At 37.9% G+C, this 24,091-nt stretch overlaps 1 protein-coding gene across 1 annotated transcript in view; it reads left to right on the forward strand.

Moving 5' to 3' along the window:
- The window catches only part of wdr75.L (WD repeat domain 75 L homeolog), a 37,743-nt gene extending 14,066 nt beyond the window's left edge, over positions 1–23,677 (forward strand). Inside the window, 11 exon segments of the mRNA NM_001093095.1 lie at positions 252–367; positions 3,054–3,235; positions 5,169–5,332; positions 7,973–8,153; positions 10,138–10,232; positions 16,366–16,461; positions 17,815–17,984; positions 18,835–18,894; positions 19,218–19,364; positions 20,034–20,125; positions 22,091–23,677. Of these exon segments, the coding sequence (NP_001086564.1) occupies positions 252–367; positions 3,054–3,235; positions 5,169–5,332; positions 7,973–8,153; positions 10,138–10,232; positions 16,366–16,461; positions 17,815–17,984; positions 18,835–18,894; positions 19,218–19,364; positions 20,034–20,125; positions 22,091–22,292 (1,505 nt within the window). The 3' untranslated portion in view covers positions 22,293–23,677.
- Positions 23,678–24,091: the final 414 nt, after the last annotated feature.

Genomic DNA, 24,091 nt, shown 5'->3' on the forward strand with positions numbered 1-24,091 from the left:
TGTTCAGGAATCAAGTGCACTACTGGTGCTAAATTACTCTGCAGCGTTAACCATAGCAGCAAATCTAATCATTGTTTTCATTTTATAACTTGAAGAATTTTTGCTTGTGTTCTTTGGGTAACTTCAGTGGAGCTGTTTACCACCTATGTTAGTTCATTTTTTTAAAGTATTCCCACATGAAAAAAAGCAAGCCATCAGTTTGTTACCTTGTGAATTAATTATGATTATGTTTTTAACTGTTGTGACTTTAGGAACTGTGGTAAAGACTGGCTTGATTGTAGATCCGAGAAGCAATGCATTGGTCCTCAATGGCAAACCAGGTCATCTCCAGTTTTATTCCTTGCTTAATGACCGACACCTCTACAATGTAAGTTAACAGAAAATAAAGAACTGCCAACTGACTGCAGTAGGAAATGTTTTCCTATTTAAGAATGTATATATGCATATATTGTCCTTTTTACTTTGCTCGAAAAAGCAAATATCTTGTTACTTGTGTTATTTGTTCAGATTTTGTTAAAAATACATTTTATTTATTCCAGTTACTGGTTGTGCACTATTTGGTGTTGTCGTGTTGAGTGGCAGGACTTCAGGAAAGGGAATTTTGGAAGATATTGTCTTTTCTGTACTGTTTTGTACAGTGAAAATGGAGGTTTAGTTAATTTAGATATACTAAGGCATAGTGCTGTGAGAATAATGGTAAAACTGATAATAGAAATCGTTTTTTTCTGAGAACTATAAAGATTGATATTTATAACCTTAAAGATTTTTAGAGTTTTTTTTTCTGCCCCCCTCCTTGAATTCTCCTTCCTTTAAACCCAGAATACCTAAAAAGCAGACTCCGGCCCGCGGTAGTCTAGTCCTCCACGTGGGTTCCTCGGCGCATGGGGATGACGTCACAGTTACCGGACGCGTTTCGTCGCTTTTCAACTTTTTAATTTTAACTACCAAAGTCAAGGATCTCGGTTGGGAAATTCGTTTGGATCTATGTCAATTTTACATGCTGATTATTATTTGAAACGTTTGTGATTATCAGCACGAGGTGTATGTTTACAATCTAGAAACACGGCTTTGTGCATTGTACAAGTGGGTGAAGTTGTTGAACTACAACTATCTCAAAAAGTTACTACACTATAAGTTTTTTTTTCCTCTGCTACATTTTTAATTTTCCCTAGCTTTTAGCGCTGACCTCTACAGTATATTGACTTTTGGTGAACTTTGCACTCGAGTATTCGGGTCGGATTAAAGGGAAAGCTCCAGAGACTTTGGACATTGCTGCTATTTAGCAATTTTTGGTCTCTTCATAAATCCATTGAGTTTGAAGTTATTGGTGTCTGTAGGGGTGGAACATTGTGAATAGAATCTACTTTACATTTTAAGAAGTCTACAAAGTCCTCGGGCTATGTATTCAGTCGTGTGTGATTTGTCGGGATGTAGAATACAGAAAACAAGCATCATGGATTGAGTTTTTAATCTTTGAGTGTACTATAGTAAACTTGCTTAGCCTGGGATAGGCTCCAACATTTCCAGCAGCCTTTGTAGAAGCTCAGACACTGATATGGGTGCATTAACAGTACAGGTAACGGTGTGCTCTAAAATCACAACATTACTAGTGCCTGTCACTTTAATTCATAACAGGCACATTCTGAAATCAGAACAAGTGATTTATAAGGATGAAACTGTATGTGTAATGTTATTACTATATTGTTGAATAACTTTAGTGGCTGTTCTGTTGCAGCTCTTTAATGGAATTGATCGGTGTAAAAATAAAAACTGGGTTACTAGATAGTCTGTGCAAAATAAAAAATGTTTCTAATATAGTTGGTTAGCAAAAAATGTAATGTATAAAGGCTGGAGTGACTGGATGTGTAACATAATAGCCAGAACACTACTTCCTGTTCTCTTGGTTTACACTGACTGGTTACCCTGGTGACCAAGCAGTAACCAATAAGTGACTTGAGGGAGGGCCACATGGGTCATATATCTATTGCAAATTCACTGAAAAGTTATATCCCATGTGGTCCCCCTTCAAGTCACTGACTAACTTGGTTAGAGAGCTGAAAAGCAGGAAGTAGAGTTCTGCCTATTATGTTAGACATCCAGTCACTCAAGCCTTTATTAATTACTTTTTTGGCTAACTATATTAGAAACATTTTTTATTTTTGCACAGCCTATCTATTTATCCAGTTTTTATTTTTACACTGAACTGTTCCTTTAAGATAGGCATCCGTTTCTAAGTGTGTGAAAGCCTACAATGACTCAAATCTGCTTTGCTGTGTATGGTGCATTAACTGTGTAACTATTCACATCTGCTCAGCTGTATAGTTGTGTGTAATGAATTATTAAATAAACTGCAGTTTTATCACTAAATCATTATCACACAAAGGGTGCTTTAACGTAATTATAATTTTCTGGAATTGATGTGTCTCAATCTTTCACTTGATCTTTTTCCATGTGTTATTGCTTGACTGCTGTGGGTGCTGGTACTCTCCGCTTGAAAAGAAGCAGCTTTAAAGGGAAAATTTAAATAAACTTTTAGTGTGACGTAGTCTCACTCTCAAATTTGCTGGTTAATGTCCAATTTTTAAAAAAGGTTTTAAGATAAATAGTAGACTTTAAGTGCCTCTTCTGGGTACCACCCACTATAAGAAGCTGAGAGATTCTGGTAAAGATTTTCAGTGAAACATGGTTTCCTTTTAATCTGTGGAATCAGTTGTTTGTATAAGAAAAAAATATTTCTGTAAATTCTCTACATCAGCCCTGCTGAATGGGCTACTGTAAAAAAAAATTCATTGAACCTTGCTTTTTTTTGCGCACATAACCAATAAGGAATTAACGGGAACATTGGTCTGAAGAAGTCGTTTGTGAAAGTGGATATAATATTGTGTATGAATCTGCTTTATTCTATTATTTATTTCTTTATCATTTGGTTCCTTAAAAACCTGACCTGTTTTTCCCCCCTCCGGCTATGTTAATTTCAAATGATCTTTTCTGACATGCTCCTAACAAATTAATTGTAACAACATACTTTTAATTTTGGTCGTCTTTGTCTGCAGCTTGACATAGTGCAACAAGAGTTCATTCATCAGGCAGGGCTGCAGTACATGGATTTGGTAAAAGCTTCATTCAGCAGCACAGGGAGATGGTTAGCAACAGTGGAAGAGTTACAAGGAGGAGAAGATTCAATGGATCTTGAGATGCAGATGAAACTCTGGGAGTACCAGGACAAGTCTCAGAGGTAACTACTTGTTTTGTTTGTTTTTTTTTTTTTGGTTGCATCTGGGACTGGGTAAGGGCTGTGCTCTTGGACAGTCACAATACTGGGCTATCCACTGAACATGGGGTTGACCATTTATCAAGGGATTCCTGCCAAAAGAGAGACATTCTTTGAAAACATGGATATGTCAGAGAAATGCTCAGAATTCTAAGGAAACGAGGGACCCTAGAGCCTCATTGTAGCTAACATCCTTGGCTAAAGAAAGTGAATAGCATTTGGCACCTCATATTTGGAACATGAGGTTTAAGAAGTGGAGGAGCTGAAGATTGCTGAACTTGGAGAGAGACATTTGTTAGAACAGGCAGTTCAGATTGGTTTCTTGTGGGCTAGGAGACGGCATTAGCTGCAGGTTTTGCGAGCAAAATATTTGACGTCCGCTGAAATTGATTTTGTAAAGGGACCACCATCAGTCATGGTGGAGGGAGTCTGTGTTTCTGATCATTTGTGTGTTTCTGATAATTTGCCTGCCTCCTAGGCAGTGGTGACTTTTGCCCAGAGGTGCCCCGCTGCTTGGGAGGGGGCGAGGTTTATCATCTGGAAATTTGGGTCTTAAAGTTACCAGGAGTTGCCTCTTTTGCCGCCTCTGGTAACTTGCGGGGCAGTGCCGCCCGAGTTTTCACCTTCAACTCATGGCAGGTACGCCCCTGCTCTTAGGAGATTTGCCCAAGAAATGCTTCTCCGATCCTGATGGAGCAGTGTGTGTGGCTGATAAGGCAGCATGTGCTTAATCAGGATGGTGAGAGGAGATGCAGAAGCTTAGTTACTGGAAGGCAGAGTAATTATTGGAATGTAGCGGGAATAAGTACAGGCAGCTATCTAATCTAAGGGAGAAAAAGTGGAGGTAGGCAATGACTGGGGAATAAGAAGCACCGTTACAGGATGTCAAGGGCTGCAATGGTACTTTCTTAGGTTCTGCTTGTTTGTTCATTTATTTCCAGCAGTGCGAAACTGTTAGTTTAGGAAACTGTTATAGGGTCAGAAAAAAGATGCCAACTATATTGCCACAGATAAGCAGGAGAATTCAGAGATGATGGTAATTACACTAATTCTATTGTGTACACATGGGCTTCTGCATCATACTTCCTTCTTTCAGATCTCCCCCTCACTGCTATAATCTGAGCCCTGAGCTGTGAGTGAGCAGGGAGAGACTCAAACAGGAAGTGATGTCACACCATGCAAATATGGCAGCTGCTATAATAAACAACCAGATAGAACATCTAGATCTATTTACTCTGGTATGGTAAAGCATTCTACAGAATAAATATAGCGTTCTAGCTTGCACTGTTACTGATAATCTATTGCCAATAATCTGCCTTGGTAGCTTTCCTTCTTCTTTAAAAAGCAGTGCCTTGGCTATATCAATACGTTCCAGTTGAGCAATGGATCTCTCATACTTGATAAGTATGTTTTCTTCTTGCTGAGAAACTGATGGAGGGCTCCGGCTATTTGGCCTTTGGTAAAAGGTTCTCTGATGGGCCCTAGGTTTCTTAGTCAAACACTGCTCCCACCTCCAAGTTGCAAGGATCATAGATGCCAAGGGAGGAGTCAGAAATTATTTTTCTAGGGTCCTGTCTATAGGTGGTGGTGTATCCCACTATTCCTGTGTCCCCAGAGTGACTACAGAGTAAAATGTTGTTTATCGTTACGTTTCAATTAATTCATAATGTGACCTTCCTCCTGGACAGACAGTTACATGTGATCTGTTTTTACATGTAATTATTTTATTTATACATTACACATGTATTCTACAGCACTTTACATATAAGTTTTTTTTCTTTACTCTGCTTGTTTCACTTTCAGGTACGAGTTAATCTTTTATTAATGTAATACGTTTTGTGTGAACTTACTTGTAAACGTATTTTCGCTTATGTATTTTTTTGTTTTGTTTTAAAAGTTTCGTCCTGAACACCACAATTAACAGACCACATGAAGATCATATCACATCGTTATGCTTTAGGGATGAGGGCAATTCAGAGAAAGAGGCTCCAACATTGGTAACCACTGGGAAAGATGGCCTCTTTAAAGTCTGGATGCTGAATAATAACTATGACATATACAGTAAGTTATTACCTATAAGATCACAGAGTTATCCCCCCCCCATGCAATTCTCTCTGCTCAGGCACACTTTTCAAACTCTGTTCCCTACAGGCCACTAGAACTCATTGAAACCAAACCGCCTTAGAGGTTCTTGGTTCAATTCTATATTGTGGCAAACCAACGCTAAACCCTTGGCTAGAGCAAGGGCAAAGTGGCAGAGGGACATCAAACACATGGATGAGGAAATGTGGAATGATACCCTTGAGCAAGTTCCTTAAATTAATATTTCAACTAGAGTTTCTGTTCCATTTTAACACTATAGGCTTGGAAAACTGTTAACAGAGACCAATGGGCTTTGCCTTAAATGTAATATAGAAGTGCGTGCCTTGTTTCATGTTTTCTGGGATTTCCCTATTATCAAGCAATTCTGGAATGCTGTCTGGAAGTACATCTGTAAAGTTCTGCTGTTTCCAAACATAAGTTTCCTAGTCTTCTTGGTTTTTTTGGATGCCATAGCTGAAGGCTAGTGCCAAACAGGGCTGATTCTTGATCAGTCGCTTGTCCTCCTGTGTGTGGCACCAAGAGGCATTACCAATTGGCTCCCTAAACTGAAAGTGATCTACTGTATATGGCAAGAGAATGTCCTTCTAACTGATGCTATTTGGGCTACATGTTTGACAAATATGCAAATCCCATAAATTGATTGGCTTGATTCCTATATGGTTTCTCTTTCTTCTCTCTCCTATTTTGAATATTATCTCTAACCCCAGTCATGTTACTACCTTACTACCTCTTTGTTTTTTTTTTTTAAATTCTATGAATCAAATAATGCAAACCTGGATACAGCTATTTCATCATAATTGCCCTTTGCTAGTGGTAATTTTGAGATTCCTTTTACTTGTAATATTGATTTTTTGTAGATTATGTATTACAAAATCATGATATAAGTAGTGTCGTTGTACCTAGAGCTACAGTAGCATTAACCTTTACTATTATGTAGTAGACTGTGGCAAGCTAACATTGTTTGCACATGGTCTTTTTGCTCTTCCTTGTGATTTTATAGTTCCTTGTTTTGTTCTGTAGTGATGTGGTATGGATTGTTGACCACTTACCATTCTCTTCAGTGCAGAGCCAATCCAGGGGTTGGAGTGGTTTGGGGCACAACTATGCAAATCTGGAATAACTTTTAGTATGATGTAGAGAGCGATGTTCTGAGACAATTTGCAATTGGTTTTCATTTTTTATTATTTAAATGTTTTTGAGTTATTTAGCTTTTTATTCGACATCTCTTCAATTTGCATTTTAAGCAATCTGGTTGCTAGGGTGCAAATTCCCCTATTAACCAGGCATTGATTTTAATAAGACACTAGAATATGAATAGGAGAGGGGCAAAATAGAAAGATGAGGAATACCAAGTAGCAATAACAATACATTTTAGAAGGGGGTCAGTGAAGCCCATTTGAAAGCTGCAAAGAGTCAGAAGAAAAAGGCAAATAACTATAAACTATAAAAAATAAATAATGAAAACCAATTGAAAAGTTGCTTATCGGCCATTCTATAACCTACCTTAAAGGTGAACCACCCCTTTAAGAATAAGACCTAGTACAAACATAAATGGAAGAAACAGGAGAGTGGGAGAAATCGCTGCAATTGTTAGGAAGAAGAGGCTACTTGCCATGTTACCTGCCTCAGCTCGTGTGTGAAGGTGAAGGGGCACTAAATACAACAAACCCAGCATTTTGTTGAGGATTCAAACAAACCCCAGTATTCTGATTCAGGAAAACCCTATATTTTTGAGCTAGACTACATACCTTGAATGTCATATTCCTTGAAAGTACTGGGCAACAGAAAGCAACAGTTTTGCTGACCGATAATGCTCCTATTTGAGTATACATATTAGAGTTCATATTTGGCTTGGTATTCAGCTGAATGATAGTTTATGAATTCCATGTATGACTGACTGATTATATTATCTTCAGGGCAGGGACCTCATACCAACTGTGTATTGTAATTCCTAGCACTCTTGTGTTTGGTCTCACAGTTTATAATAAATTGTGCCGCTGTTTGTCTTGTAAAGCACTGTGCACATTTTAGGTACTATATAAGTAAATAGAATATAATAATTATTGGCATGCATTTTAAAGCACCAACATATTCTGCAGGCAATAAATGGATATATACAAAGAGCATTACATATTACATGCATTGCAACCAATAGCCAATACAAAAGATGAACAATACAATCTACAATAAAAATACTGGACATTAAAAACAACTGGATGTTTGTGTAAGCCATTAATGAATTATGTATGCAGCCATGATGTTTTGTACATTCCACACAAGTGTTAGGGGTGCCCAAACCTGAAAGCTAGTTAGGGTTAGATTTGGGGAAAGTGCCTACAGATAGATGTACCAGACAGCCCAGTTTGAGGGCCAGTTAAGGCAATATATGGGAAAAACTTTTTGCTGCCCTAGATATTACTGGAACTGTGGCTGAATGATTTATACACCCATATTTTCCTGTTGTTTGCTAAGGGGGCCCTGACCGAAATTTGGCTTCCAAGAGGCTTAAACTGCAAAAGTCTGACAACCACTGGCTTAGAGGAAACATTGTTCATACCTTGCTATGAAACAACTAACCAACTTTTATTTTATTTACAGAGCAAAGTAGCAGCTGGCTCTGTGATTTCGTTGGCGGCTACCACAAAAACCAAGCCACAAATTGCTGTTTTTCTGAGGATGGCTCTCTTTTAGCAGTTAGCTTTGATGAGATCATCACTGTTTGGGAGTCTAGCACATGGGATCTCAAACAAACATTCTGCCAGCCACCTGGAAAAATAAGGTAGGGAAACAGTCTCTTATCCTGTCTCAAATGAAAGCAGAGACCACAGGACCCAATTACAAATTTCATGCACATTGTTTCTAATAAGAGAAAAGGAACTGATGGGTTAATGTCACAGTGCAGCTTGGGGCTCTTCCATCGCTTAAAATATGTCATTAAAATTATCTGAAATTGACCTTCCCTCTCCAGCCTTCAAAAAAAGTATTTTCAAGTGCTTCATGCATGCTGCAGCAGGGTTGATTAAGTTATGTGTTCTGATCCCTGGGAAAATGTCCCAGGAGCATTTTGTATGTACTAAGCCTTATACCATTTAAATGGCCTTCTAAGGAAACCATGCATTTCAAAGAAGGCCGGTGAACCCACATGTGAAATGTTTCCCCAGCAACTTATAGCAACAAAAAAAATATTTGCTTTGAAACAGGATAGCAGTAAATGCTACCTGCTGATTGATGGGTGCCAAAACCTGGGTACATTGTTTTTTTTTACATAACCCCATACGAGACAATAGTGAAACATTCTAAACCAGTCTGTGTTCCTATGTGGGTTGACCTGCAACAGTTTTGAAGGGAATGAATTAAAGATTCAAGTAGAAAGGCAGGATTTGCATTACTCTGCCAGGTAATACTTTCATTGTAGGTCATAGATACAGGAAAGAGAATTGAAATATCAGTAAACATGTATTTCTAGGCTAATGCTGAGACTGCAAGTCTCATAATTCATTACAGCCAACTGTAAGGAACTGTAACTGAAAGGAATTCATTGTTTCAACCAGTCTACTAGAGATTGAGGTCATCGGCTGTGATAGTCTGATTTCCCTTTTGAAGTCTGAAGGGTTTTTTTTTTTTAAGGCAAATTTGAGTTAGGTAAAGGTTAAACTAGAGCCTCATTTAAACAATAAATAAACCCAATAGGATTGCTTTGCCTCCAATAAGGATCAATTATATCTTAGTTGGGATCAAGCATTCGGTATTGTTTTATTATAGAAAAAAATAATTAAAAAAAAAAAATGAAATAGTACATTTATTGTTTACAATTAAAATGTTGTCTATTGGAGATGGCCCTCCCATAACTTGAAGCTTTCGGAATAAGGGGTTTCCAGATGACATAAGCCCAGCTGAATGTGCTCATGTCAAAAAAGGTGCATATATATATTGTCTTTCATTCAGGGCTGCCCATCTAGATGACCATGGGCCATATGTGACCCTCTAAAAGATTGCTGTGTGCCCTTTTATATGCCACCTTTTTCTTATAGTGATCACTAAATATGTTTAAAAAAATGTGGACAGTTGTCCCACAGCATCATAATACTTGGACAGCTCTCAATTAACATTTTAAATATTGCTCTGGAATTAGCAACCTGTGTTGAAAAATAAGTAACAAAACCTAGAGTTCAATGGGTTTTTTTTTGTGAAGGTTAACTGCCCTTTTAAATTGAATACATTTGTAAAGAGACAGAAAGTGATCTTCACTTAACGGTGAATTATTGTTTGTGTTTTTCTGAACCCTTCCACCATAAAAGAATGTGAGTATGAAGTGCAACATGTACAAGGGCTGTGATTACATCAGCAGTACAGGTATAGGACCTGTTATCCAGAATGGGCTTTTTGGATAAGGGATCTTTCCATATATTTCAATCTTTATACCTTAAGTGTACTAAAAAATAATTTAAATACTAATCTTGGATGGGATCACATACAAGATACTATTTTATTATTACAGTGAAATATGGATTGTTATTATTTGAGTCTGTGTTAAACAGCTATACTGTTTTTCAGAGCTTTGAGGACAACAGGTTTCCAGCTAACCAATCCCATACCTGTAATGGCTTTCAACTTATTTTAACTGCTACCATCTTGTATTGCCATAAATGGCATCAGGTCAAATGTAGATTTCTTACCAACACTAGTGATAAATGTCCACTATGTGTTGTTCATTGTTGGATCAAGATCAAAGATAGTTATTTTTTTTTTTTTTTGATTGACAGGAACCTATGCTTTGGAAGAATGAGTTGCTCTAAATATCTAGTCGCTTCCACGAATAATGGCTTTATCTGCTGCTGGAACCTGCTAACCTGTGCATGTAAGAAAAATTGGTTTTGTCTTTTTGCAATACATAATTTGCAGAGAGCCTTCCTAAAGGCCCTCCATGGTTCACACTAGGTTCACAGGATCTACTAGGTAATACATAGTCTAGAATCTTGTATAGTATGCATGTCCTTGAATATGTGCATGTAAGAAACTGCTGTAGTTTATAATACATCTAAAAGGCAACACAACCTGTTTTAGCATACTTGTTAAATTGTTATTTCTACTGATATAATTGGTTTACTTCTATGGTAAACCAATTGCATGTGACCAAGTTTATTTCAAAATTTAAAATCAACAGATAAAGATTTATATAAGAGTAGCAGGTGCTCTCTGGCTCTTTTAAGAATCTAATATGTTGAACACACTGACATTTTAGGACTCCCCCCCCCCCCCTTTTTTTTTTTTTTTTTTCCTCTCGTCACCTGAAAAATACTAGTACCAAGAATAGGTGCTGCATGAACAGAATTTTTTTTTAAATGCAAATAAAATATTTTTAAGTTTTAATGTTACGGTTATTTTCAATGCACTCTTTTACAATTAACTGAAATGATTTAGAATGAGTGTGGTTTACTATATTTTCTTACAATTGTCAAAATACAGATGTAGAATATTCTGCACAGATCCTTCTTTATTAATATATTGTATAACGTGGGAAGCAGCTGTGCAAGTGTACTTAAAATATCCTTAGCATCAAATTGAATAAAACTGAAGAACACGTACATTCATTTACGTGATATAATTGAACAAAGTCATTTTAGGCAAATAGGCCATGCTAAAACATTTCCAAAGGGCATAAATAGCCGGTATACTTTTTTTCTTCTAAACACTCATAATGGAGAACGAAACCCCCTTTAAGTGAAAACCCCCATCCCCTTCCTTCCGCCTTCTCCCTCCATAGTACCTTGCTTGAAAAAAGTGACCCTGGCAATAACGTTGGCATATTCGTGCAGAGTAGCGCAGCAGAACTCGGGCGCCATGTTCAGCATCTTCGGATTCCTGCATAAGTGAACGGTGACACTAAGCTTTTTGGCTCATGTGCAGTTGGAGCCAATCTGGTATTCATGCCTACTGCGCATGTGCCGGAAGCTCTGAAGATTGCCAGAGGAAAACCAGAGGAACCGATGATACTGAAGATGGCGCCCATGAGCTACTCTGCATGGATATGTCCACATTACAACCAGGGACACTTTTTTTTTTATCATGTACGGTACTATGGAGGGAGAAAGCAGAGAGGGGGCGAAGGGGATGGGGGGTTTCACGTAATGGGAGTTTAGTTCTCTTTTAAAGGAGAAGGAAAGGCTAAAATTAAGTAAGCTTTATCAGAAAGGTCTATATAAATACACCTATATAAATACACCTCTGTCAAAAGAAACACAGCATTTCTTTCCTTCTATTGTGTACACATGGACTTCCTGTATCAGACTTCCTGTTTTCAGCTTAAACCTCCAGGGCTAGGGCTTGAGCATGCTCAGTTTGCTCCTCCCACCCCTGCTGTAATCTGAACTCAGAGCTGTAAAGGTGGCCATACACAGGCCGATAAAAGCTGCCGACAGACCGCGTCGGCAGCTTATTGGCCCGTGTATGGGGCCCCCAGACGGGCTTCACCGATCGAGATCTGGCCGAAAGTCGGCCAGATCTCGATCGGATGGGACAAAAAATCCCGTCGGATCGCGGCCGCATCTATTCGTTGATGTGGTCCCGCGATCCGACCACCCGTTTAGGCATCGTTACGATCTGATCGTTGGGCCCTAGGGCCCACGATCGGATCAGCCCGATATTGCCCACCTCAAGGTGGGCATATCGGAGGGAGATCCGCTCGTTTGGCGACATTGCCAAACGAGCGGATCTCTCTTATGGGCACCTTAAGTGAGCAGTGAGAGACTCAGGCAGGAAGTGATGTCACACCAAGGTTATATGGCAGCTTCTATCCTAAACAAACAGAGACAGTGTCTAGAGCTGTTTACTCAGGTATGGTAAAGCATTCTGCAGAATAAATATAGCATAATAGCTTGCACTATTGTGGCTAATATGTTGGCAATAAACTGTCTTGGAGCTTTCCTTCTCCTTTAAAGGGGTTGTTCACCTTTGAGTTAACTTTTAGTATGGTATAGAAAATGATATTCTGCAATTTCAGCAGTCTGGTTTCTAGGGTCCAAATTACCCTAGCAACCATGCATTGATTTGAATAAGAGACTGGAATAGGAATAGGAGAGGGTCTGAATAGAAAGATGAGTGAGTAATGGCAAGTAGCAATAACAATACATTTGTAGCCTTACAGAGCATTTGTTTTTAAATGGGTTCAATGACCCCCGTTTGAAAACTGGAAAGAGCCAGAAGAAAAAGGCAAATAATTAAAACTATAAATCAGGAAGACCAATGGAAACATTTCTTAGAATTGGCCTTTCTATAACATGAAAAGTTAACTTAAAGGATCCGTAAAACCACATTTTTTTCATACTCATTTCCCCCCAAAATAGCTATAATGATGGGTAAAGGCTTAGTTCCCCTTGGCTTATTTTTTTTTTTTTCTTCAAATCTTGAGCAAAGTGCCCCATAGGAGAAAGGCGAAGGCAGCTTTAATTCCTCTGTGCAGTTGCTGAACTGGAAGTCGGCTCCATACTGATAACCTAAAGCACACAAGCTTTTTTTCAGTGTCTGCTGCTTAAATTAATGTTTCTATTCCTTCGGGCAGCTTTGGGGGTAATGATGTGAGCATATATTTAAGCTGCAGCTGGGTGGTTTTGGTTATTGGCACAAAGCTGACTTGCATTTCAGCAACTGCACAGAGGAATTCAAGCTGCATTGCCTTCCCTTGCTCCTATGGGGCAAAGCTGAAGATTTGAAAACATCCAAGGGGAAGTAAACCATACCTATTTATTACAGCTGTTTGAGGGGGAATTCAGCATTAAAGAAAATTGGTGCTACTGTTCCTTTAAAGGTGGTCCACCATTTAAAGGACCAGTAATAGTAATTTTTTTTAAAAAATGTGTTTCTTTTTAATGAAAAAAACCCACCAACACAGTTTAAACTTCTAATTCGTAAAGCGTTTATTAAGAAATTACTTATCTATTCTCTGCATGCGCACCTCTTCTGACACGGCGCCGATCCATCATGCGGCGCTCGATATCTCCTATAATTTAGAAGGCTCGATTGATCGTGGCAGTTTAGAAGAGGAGCGCATGCAGAGAATCGATATGTAATTTCTTAATAAAAGCTTTGTGAATTAGAAGTTTAAACTGTGCTGGTGTTTTTTTCGTTAAAAAGAAACAAATTTGTTACTGGTCCTTTAAGCCTCCTTCATTACCTTGCAGTAGGCTTCCCTTTTAGATTGTGGCATTGTGGATCTCCTTTAAAGAGTTGGTTGTTATGGAAATATTCCCATTAGTCTGGCATTTCTGAATCTCACTGTACTACAGGGTAATTGTAGAACCGGTGTTTCAGTTCACAGAAAGAACTTGTTTGTTTTCTTAAAACGCAGCATAGCCATTATTTTCAGTCATGCTGCCCTTACCTCCGATTTTCTAGATCTGTGCTTTGTGGTATATACATTTTTACGCATATTTATACATTTTTATAAATCTTGCATACACTCTGTGCTGGATTTAATGTTATATACCAAGTTCTTTAACAGACTTGAAAACGATAACATTGGATTGTTAGTAACCTATCCTGTCTGCTTTTATTAGGCCCCTTAAAAACTGCATCCAAAAGTGGCCATGTACATTTTCTCTGCTAGAAGTGCAAAGTGGAAATACTTTCTCTTTAATGAACTCCACCTTGCCTTTATATTTACCCATACCTAACCTGCTAACAGCCTCCCCACATGAAATAGGAAAGCTTTGTTATTGTTGGGAGCCTGTGAAAGGGAGGAGAAGACGGATGAAGGAAAGGTGTGGACGTTTTAGAAATAAGGTTTATACTTCCATATGGTGATGGTTATTTATTGGATACCACAGGAATTGCCTGGTAGAAGTTGTAACATACTGGAGCTACAACAAGGTGATGGCCACTAATCCTTTAAAAATAATGGCAAAATGGAAAGGTATACTAACCACACACTTAATGAACTCCAACTTGCCTTCATATTTATGCCTATTTACTCCAACCCCATACCTAACCTGCTAACGGCCTCCCCACATGAAACAAGGAAACTTTGTTATTGTTGGGAGCCTGTCAAAGACAGGAAAAAAAATAAAGAAAAGCTGTGGATGTTTTAGAAAAGTAGAACATTGTTCTGTCCGGAATAAGGTCTTCTCTCTTTGGGTATTTCCCCCCATTGGATGCCCCTGGATTCTATGTAGCAATTAATTCAAAACAAATTGTCACACCAAAATGTGCCCTTCCATATTAAGTTCTGCAGAGAGTGCTGCTGGCATTTGATTTATTTTTTCTTAACTTTTCTGGTCTAATTTCCCTTTGGAGTCAGGAAGGTTTTTCTTCCCTGCTTCAAGATAGAGATGACCTCAGATTTTTCACCTTCCTTTGACTTTTACTATTGGGAAAAATCATAGTGATTGGACTCACTCTGGGTTCCAAAAATATTTTCGTCAGGGCTGTATTTGCCATATAGGTACCTGAGAGCAGTGCTTAGGGTATCTGTTTTGGGGGGTGTCCCTTGGGTGCCTGTATAGTAAATAAACTTTACCCAGCCCACCACCAGATACTTACGGCTAAATCAATTGGGGTGCATGGAACAGTGCTCTTCTGAGATCTGCACATGTGCAGTACAGCAGTACTTTTTTTGCCATCACCAAGGGAAAGGGGCAGGCCAAGGTTTGGTACCTAGGGCATAGCCAGAACTAAATTGTTGGTTGTAGGTTACTACAATAGGTAGTTGGTACAATACTTGCTGCTGTTTGTACTGGAGGGGATTCTCCCTTTAATGCTTGTGGATCCAATTATTGTGGGTGGATTCTCCGATTCCAAAAAATTCTCTTTATTGAAGGTTTTGCTTCATGACTGATGTATCAAATCATATGCAACTGTATCTTTTAGCCTGACTGTAGAATTAAATGAAAGATATCTCGTCTGAGGCGTGCTGGGCAGTCTCTCTAGTGATATAACCAAGAAATTGGCCTCTCAGCAGATTGTTCAATGTTAATTAACATTGGGTTGGAACTGATTGAAATGTTGGTGGAATTCTTCTAATCAGAGTTCAGATGGATTTCTTCACTGTCATAGAAATAGGCCAAAGGTTTCAAATGGCAGGTGGACAAGAATTCCATGTTTTGGTGTAAATTTGGTTTTATTTTACATCCCATAGCAGCCACTGAAAATAAGTAATTGTACAATACAAAATAATTATCATGACAATTAATACATCTAGTGAGTACAGAATCTGCAGGAATGTTTTAGCTTCCTGAATATAAGATTTATTTTCCTTTGAATTTCTCTCGAGGCATAAAAATTGCCTGGAACATGCCGTTTGCAACATCTTATTTCATGTCATCAGCTATTAAGATAAAATGAAATGATTGGAAAGTTTTTAAAGGGGACCCATCACCCAAAAAAAATGATTCAAAATCCTATTTTATCACACTAGTCAAGCAAAATGAACTTTAATTACACAATACAAATTATTTGAATCTTGTTTCCTTCAGTCTGGGAATTCATAATTATAGCAAGCAGGCAGGCGCCATTTTGTGGACACTGTTATTGAGACAAGCCTTGCATCATCTCAGAATCTTGTTTGTGCACCAGAATGGGGGACCTGATGTCCATCCCCATGTACTGGCTACACAATTAAATGGTAAAGAGAACAGGGGAATATGGGGAGAGCAGTGACATCTAGGAAGTGCTGAATGGAAAGTGAAATTAATTGTCTGCCCCACTTCTATGCCTAGGCATAGAGGAGGGGCAGACAATATTTGATTGACAGCTGAGATATTTAAATGAGCTTACAACAGTTATGAATGCTTTAAAAAAATAGAAATTGGATTTCATGTTTAATTTGAAAATTACTTTATTATACAGATTTTTGTGTCTGGGTGACGACCCGGGTCCACTTTAAGTGTAAAAACAATGAATCAAGAACAATTCTGCTTCCAGAGAAACAGACAACTAGAAATAACAGAAATGTGCATGAAAGCTAATTGTTAATATATCTGAATATGAATCTCTTTCAGTGGAATGGAGAGCCCAGTTAGACGCTACCGTTCTGCAACCTGACCCTCTCTCAGAAAACATCGCTGTGGTTTCATGTTCTAAACGATGGTCAAACTGTAAGTGACAAATACTTGAATTATAGAGACTTTTAAACAAAGGGCTTCAAGGATATCAAGCAGCAATCAGCCTATAAGCATGGCACCTATTATCCAGAATGCAAGGGACCTTGTGTTTTTACAGATAATACGTCTTTCTCTAATGGAGCAAATAAGCATACTTCTCCTAGGAATATTTAAGCATTCTAAAAATACGAGATTTTTTTTTTTTGCCATAAGTATAGATTTTGCTATGGGATGAAAATCAAGTTTAAAACAAAACAAAAGGTTTAAAGCTTAAAATGGAAGTATTTTGAAAATGAAACAACAGAAGGATGCTCCAGGCTACACTAGGCTCCTACCTACCCCTTGTTCCAGACTGATTGGCTGAGGGAGCGACTATGGAATGATCATTGCACACCACTTCTACTTGTCAAAACCTACCTGCTCCAACAGGAGAATCACTTAAAAATGAAGAATGGTTTTTCTAATAGACTAATGTGAAACTGAAATACTGTACTTATGTATTCTGGATAACCGGTTTTCAGTTAATAGTTCTTGATAAGTCAGTTTTTATTTATTTTAGCAGCATTTTCATTTAGTTGAGAAAAACAAAATGTAAACTGCATATTGGGGCATATGATATTATTTAATTTATATATACCTGGCGTGTATAGTTGCCCAACTTGTTCTCCATTTCACAAATTATTCTGATTTGTGATAGGTGTGATGACACCAGCCTCTATTTGAGCCTATAAACTGGTAACTATGGGCTAGGAGGAAGCTCGTCTCCAGCTGATTATATACTATATACACATTATACATTTGTGTAGTAATCCACTTGTAGAATTCTATAACTATGCTCTTCTGGACATGAGTTCTGTGAAGAAGCAAATTCATTAAGAGCCTCATGAACTGAGTTTACATCGCTAATGTTGGTATCTGATTTCTTTTCTTAAATATGTTTATTTATGGAAGCAAAAAGGGACTTTATAAGGGCAGAGACACATGCGACGATTCTGGGAGATTAGTCGCCTGGCAACAAATCACTGCTTCTTCGGGCGACTAATCTCCCCAAACTGCCTTCCTGTCGGCTAGAATCGAAATCGCCAACGGGATGGCACTTGCAGCACTTTGATTTCCCGAAGATGCCTGAAGTTACCACTTTGGGCGACTTCAGAAAATGAAGTGATTCGAGTGCCATCCCACCGGCGATTTAGATTCTAGCCGGTGGAAAGGCAGTTCGGGGAGATTATTCGCCCAAAGAAGAGACAATTTGTCACCGAGCGAATCTTCACGTGTGTCTGCCCTTATGCAAAAAGGTAGGAAAGAATATGGGGCTGCTTTTATTTATAATCCTTTTTTTCTCCTCAGTGTTTCTGTTCCAGCCCTCTGAGCCCAGACCATTTTACACACAAAAGAATATTTGCCAAGAAAAAGTACAATGGGCTGTGTTTGTGCCAAAGGAGATTCCAGAATTTGTAAAATCAGAAAGCCACCAGTGGCTGAACAAATCCCAACTTTATTTTCTTACAGAAAAACAGGTAAATTATTTTGTAACTTGGCAATAAGTTTTGCATTATCCGGCCAGTAGGCTCTCCTTATTCAGTCTTTAATAAGACTGAGAAGAAAGAGAGGATATATGACATTAAGGGGGTTATTTATCATAGGGCAAATGATCGTTTTTTTTATACCTCAAATGCACTCACAACTCAAATAATTTTTTTATTTAAGTAAAAACTTGATTCTGTGAGTTGTGAAACCCAAAAACTCGAATTAATCGAGTTTTCCATGGGGAAAAAAAAAGAAATTGCTCAAATTATTCGAGTTTTTGGGCAAAACCCTCCAAAAAAAAAAAACTTTAGAACAAATTTGAGGTTTTTTTTAAACCAGAAAATGTTTTGACCAAAAGAATCAACTAGAAAACTCAAATTTACGTGGAAAACACAACTTGAACGTTAAATTAATACCGTCACGTTCCTAAAAAAAATCATTAGACAACAGTGACACTGGGCTGGGGGTGTCGCGATCCGTACATGGGCTAATTACAAAAGAAAACTGGACTTCAGCCTATAGAAGGAACGCTCTGCCCCAGCCCAGCTTCACTGAAGCAACGCTGAAGATCCGTTTAGCAGTGCCAGAGGGTCGGCTTCACAAAGGTTTGCGGGGGTGGATTTTAGAGGAAATATTTGGCATGCAACACCTCCTTGATATGGACAAGTGCCTATGATTTTTATAGGAATGTGTCGCTATTGCTTTAATAAATAATAAGAAATAAATATTCTATCCATGAAGTGTTATTTGCTGAAGACAGCTGGTTTTACATGTATTCACCTGTATTTACTTTGCTCACTGTAATCATGCATTAATAACTAGGTGATATTTTGCTTTTAGGATCTATTGACTTTCAGCTCCAAATCTACAGAAGAAAGGCTGACACCTTTAAGCAAACAGGTAATAATACTTTATGCAGCTATGGGCTTGTAAAGTTTGAGCTTTCACCTAAAACTGTTTGCTTTTTCTTTTTTTTCCTATCAAACACATTCTGCTGACTAAATCATTTTGAAGTCAAGAGCAGCTTGTAAAAAATGTGATAAAAAGTATGTTCTGCCTTTAATGGATTTAATTTTATTTTACTGCTTTTGATTTTACTGCTTTTTCTTTACCTTTTTACTTTCTTTTCTTTACCTTTCCATTTATCAAACGTCTCTATTTCTAGTCATCCAGAAGTCCATAAACTACTCGCTCCACTTTATAATCTGTCTCTTTCATTACAGCTGGCAGTTGAAGAAAGTTTGCCTGTCACACCTTTTCACCTACTGCTGGGTAAAAAAAGGCAGGAGGAACAAGAAAAGCTAGATGCACAGTCAGTGAGAGCAGCCCCCAGCTTCCATAGAGGTTATCAAAACTCTGCAATAAGAGAGGTAAAGCTCCTGAAAATAATTGTGTTCTTAAAGGGCTTGGTTCACTTTTCAGTTAAATTCTAGTATGTTATAGAATGGCTAACAACTTTTCAGCTGCCCTTCATTTGAACATTTTTATTGTTTTTGAATTATTTGCCCCCTTCTCACTCTCTCCAACTTTCAAATGGGGTCACTGACTCCATCTAAAAAAAACAATGCTCTGTAAGGCTACCATTTTATTGTTACTGTTACTTTTTATTAATAATCTTTCTATTCAGGCCCTCTTGTATATTTTCCACTATCTTATTCAAATGAAGGCATGGTTACTAGGGTAACTTGTACCCTAGCAACCAGATTGCTGAAACTGCAAACTGGAGAGCTGCTGAAAAAAAGTACATAACTCCAAAAACCACAAATCATCAATGAAAACCAATTGCAAATTGTGATTGATTGTTACAAATTGCTAATGTCAAAGCGAACGACCTCTTTAATTTAAAATGTGTGTATTATTTATCAGTTAAATACAGGGCTGCTTCCGCTCACTATTTTTGGTTACAAGTGTGTGGCGCGGCTGTATGCTAAAATTAAATTTTCTTTCACTTTTATATTACTCAGAAACACAATTAGGCATGGAGCACTTCTGACTATTTCTATACATTAAAGAGTTGATTTATTGTGTTTATCTTTCAGGTTCTTCATACACCAGCTCATGTTTTGCCACCTGCATCAGTTTTGTGCACCGTATTTGTGAATTCTTTGCTAATCTCCAAAAAAAGCCAAAGGTACTTTCTTTTGTCATCTATAACTTCTATATGGCCGAAGTGAAAGAATCCAAAACTGCTCAATGTTCACCTAACTATAATTTATTGCTACCTTGTGCTAAGGTTTTGTTTTTGCTTCTGAAACTCTGATAACGTATATATGTTTAGTTTTACCAAACCAGACGATGGGCCTTTTTTGTATTACAGATATCACAAACCTATTTAGAATACTGTTGTCTGTCACCTAAGCTCATGTAACTGACAGCAGACCAGAGAATGTGCTGTGAGGTTGAGCTACTAGGGCAGTGATCCCCAACCAGTAGCTCGTGAGCAACATGTTGCTCTCCAACCCCATGGATGTTGCTCCCAGTGGCCTCAACGCAGCTACTTATTTTTGAATTCCAGGCTTGGAGGCAAGTTTTGGTTGGATAAAAAACAGGTGCACTGCGAAACGGAGCCTCAATGTAGGTTGACAATCCACATAGGGGCTACCAAGTGGGCAATCACAGCACTTATTTGGCATCCCAAGAACATTATTTATGCTAGTGTTGCTCCCCAACTCTTTTTACTTCTGAATGTTGCTCACAGGTTCAAAAGGTTGGGGATCCCTGTACTAGGGGGACACTGCTAAAGTTCTCTGTGAATTGATTGATTCCAGTACAAACAAAATCTAACAAAATAACGGCTTTTTGCACAAATCCTGCATTTAGAGAGACATTATGTCTGGTGATTTTAATAGAGTGATCTCTAATACATCTGCTAGGAAAGGAATATCTTGAAAAGAGAGAAGGAAAGAAAAGAACCTTGTTTTGTAACTGTATCAATTACTACACCTCTATAATTCGAACACTTCCCTCAAAAAATAATTTAGTTTCAATTTGTTATATGGTTTGGAAAAGGATACCCTTATCTTATTGCAGTAGTCCGACTTGAAACTATGTTTACAGTCTATAAGATAAGCTGATAACACCAGGTTAGCAAATTACAATGTTGCTTATTATTATGGTTTGGTAAATTTAACTCCTCCCTACTGGATAAAACAAACCATGTGCAACATTCACCTTCAAAGACCTCACAATAAATATTTATAATAGAGAAAAACTTATCAATTAGTATCGTTTGTTATTTTATTCAAGTTTAACCCACCAAATCGATAACCACTAGAATTAAAATTCGGAGTTGATTACTCCTTATTCAATCAATTTAATTTAAGGTGCCAGTGTTTTATAAGGATTCCAATTCATTCATAAATTAATTAAATTCACTCTCAACGTTCTAATCAATATGACCAATAATGGGTTTACTATTACGATTCATTGAAATGTACGATATAAAGTGACCTGTGCAGTCGATTCGTTTTTTGATAATTCTGATGTGCTCTAATTAATAAAGTGCCATGTGCAGTCAATTAGTTCACCAATTCATTTAGTGACTTGTGCATGAATTAAGATCTAAAAGTTAATTATTATGGTCACAATTAAAAAAAACCCTGGTTATCAACCTCTTGATTAAAAGTTGAGGAAAAGTGAAAATTGTATAGAGGGTGGAGTTGCTCCCAGGAATATAACTAATAGTTTTTTTCTAAGTCCCTAGGAGCACCACAAAGATGTAGAACGACAGGACCTGTAGGGCTGCGGTCTCAATTGTACCTTCCTATCTGTTTTGGAGAGGCTATCAACCTACAAAACCGCAAACCCCATATAGGGGGTTTGCATGAAGACAGAATGAAGAGAAATAGATGCTGAGAGAGGGATAGTGAAGATAAACTTGATTATTTCAGAAACAATGCAGAATATTTAATTGATTATATTTACAAAGTTGATGTTGGGTATCCTTTTCCAAACCATATAACAAATTGAAACTAAATTATTTTTTGAGGGAAGTGTTCGAATTATATTCAATTTTCATTTTCGTGATAGTTCCCATTTAAGTAATTTATCAACATTATATTTTTTAATTGTTATTTGTTCCTGTTTTCCCTTACAGTACGGAGGAATCAAAAGAAGACGAAGAAATGAAGAGTGAACACTCAGAAGCTGACTCCTCGGACGAAACTGAGGAAATGGAAAGCCAAAAAAGATTTCCCTCCGCATTTTCATTAGATGTCGCTGCCATGTTGCCTAAATTCCAAGAAAAGGAGTTGAGAAGAATACGAAGGACTGATTACAGCTGGATATCTTCCTTGTAAGACTGCCACATCGAAATCTGGGACTTTGTTTTTATATTCATAAAGCAGAGCTTTGTAATCATTACAAATCTACTCCTAAAAACCTTTGCTTTGTTTATATCTGGCAGACATACTGGTTTCTCTACTGGTGTTTTTCTGCCTCCCGAGAAACCACTGATTCTTCTGCTTTCCACCCCAAATTCTGTGCATTAGTCTTAAATTTGAGCATTCAGCTGTTGATGTTCTTGTCCAGAAATAGGTGAAGATGAACAAGAATGAAAGGCAAGCTTTGTTAGTCTCTCTCTGAATTTCAGACTATTGCAATTGTAGGAAAATGGACACTCTCCCTACAGCAATCACCTCATTTATTACTAGATCCTAGTATGAATAAGGTTATGGGAAAGTGAAAATGATTACCATCACTAACCTTGGACCCTGGGCCAATCATACAGTTCTTTTCACTGAAAACACTCGCTGGCTGGTGATTGTTTGATCAACCAATGCAAATCTTTTATGAAGCATAGTCTTCATAGTCATCCTGTGACTTGATTGTTGATCTTGCATTTGCGGAAAAAGTCTTAGGACTATTTGTAAATGATAAACTCCACTTTAATAAGCAGTGGCAGTCTAAAGCAGCAAGGGCTTTTACAAGGGCTGTAGTTTCTTCCCTTTTATATAAACGGTGCAGTTCTCCTCGCTGGTACATATAACACTGTACATAACTTCCTGTTCATAGACGGCAACTTTATAGCAAGTAAAGATCCCCAAAGACGCAAAGATTTCTCTTGCTGAACGACCGATTTTAGCGAAGTCCGACCAATCCTTCGAAATTATCGTGTGGTTAGTGGGATTCGAACGATCGAACATCTTACGATTTTTCAGCCGACATCTGTCAGGAAATTTATCGTCCAGGTTAAAAAATCTCTATCGGTCCCAGTGCAATCTATCTGTGTTTGCAGGGCCAAGCAGGCAGCTCCCCTTTGTTTTTCTGGCAAATTGGTCTTTTTAGTTGATGGACACATTGTACGATCGTTCCGAGATAATCTTGGTCTCACGATGACGATCGGATCTTTTAAAAATCTCAACATCTATGGCCAGCTTAAGATGATTGCTGTTATTAATACTTAAACTGCAGGGTTGCTCTAAGATTTAGGGAGAATTCTTTTCCTTTGAGAAGGAAACTGGAAATAATTTCTGACGTTTGAACTTGATGAACATTTTTCCCTCAGTTGTCACTATGAATGTCTGATCAATATTATTTCAATTTACCTGTAAAACACATTGGATGTGGAGGTCAGTGCTTAAGTATGTATGGCTAGTTCTGTAATTGGTTTGCTTATTTGTACTGATAATTAAATAGCTCCATGACTTCAGAAGTTTTTGAGTAAAGATTTCTGCGTACAAAACATTTTTGCCTACTCTGTCAAAAGCATCTGGTACAGCCCCAGCCCACTGCATGCACAGCTCAGGATACATCCAGAGCCAATTGTTACTCTGATTAAACTCTCATGATACACATTATATTTGAATTGAAATGAAAAGTGTAAGTTAATGTTTAACCCAACACAGGTGTACTGTTTCACAAAGCCACTAGGTGGAGGTATGGTACTAAAGTTTAGAAGAAGCCAAAGGCCCATTTACAAACACAGTGCAAAATTTTGAAAAAAAAATATTTGAATGTTTCAAAAACATTGTTATTGTGTCCGTGTCATGGCAGATACAAAAGCGAAGCTGCTCCCACAGCAACTTGCACACACGGCACCATCATAGAGGCAAATTGGCATAATTTTGGTGTATTTCAAGCAATTTCTGGCACATAT

The sequence above is a fragment of the Xenopus laevis genome, chromosome 9_10L, assembly GCF_017654675.1.
Source record: "Xenopus laevis strain J_2021 chromosome 9_10L, Xenopus_laevis_v10.1, whole genome shotgun sequence".
Classification (NCBI taxonomy): Eukaryota; Metazoa; Chordata; class Amphibia; order Anura; family Pipidae; genus Xenopus; species Xenopus laevis.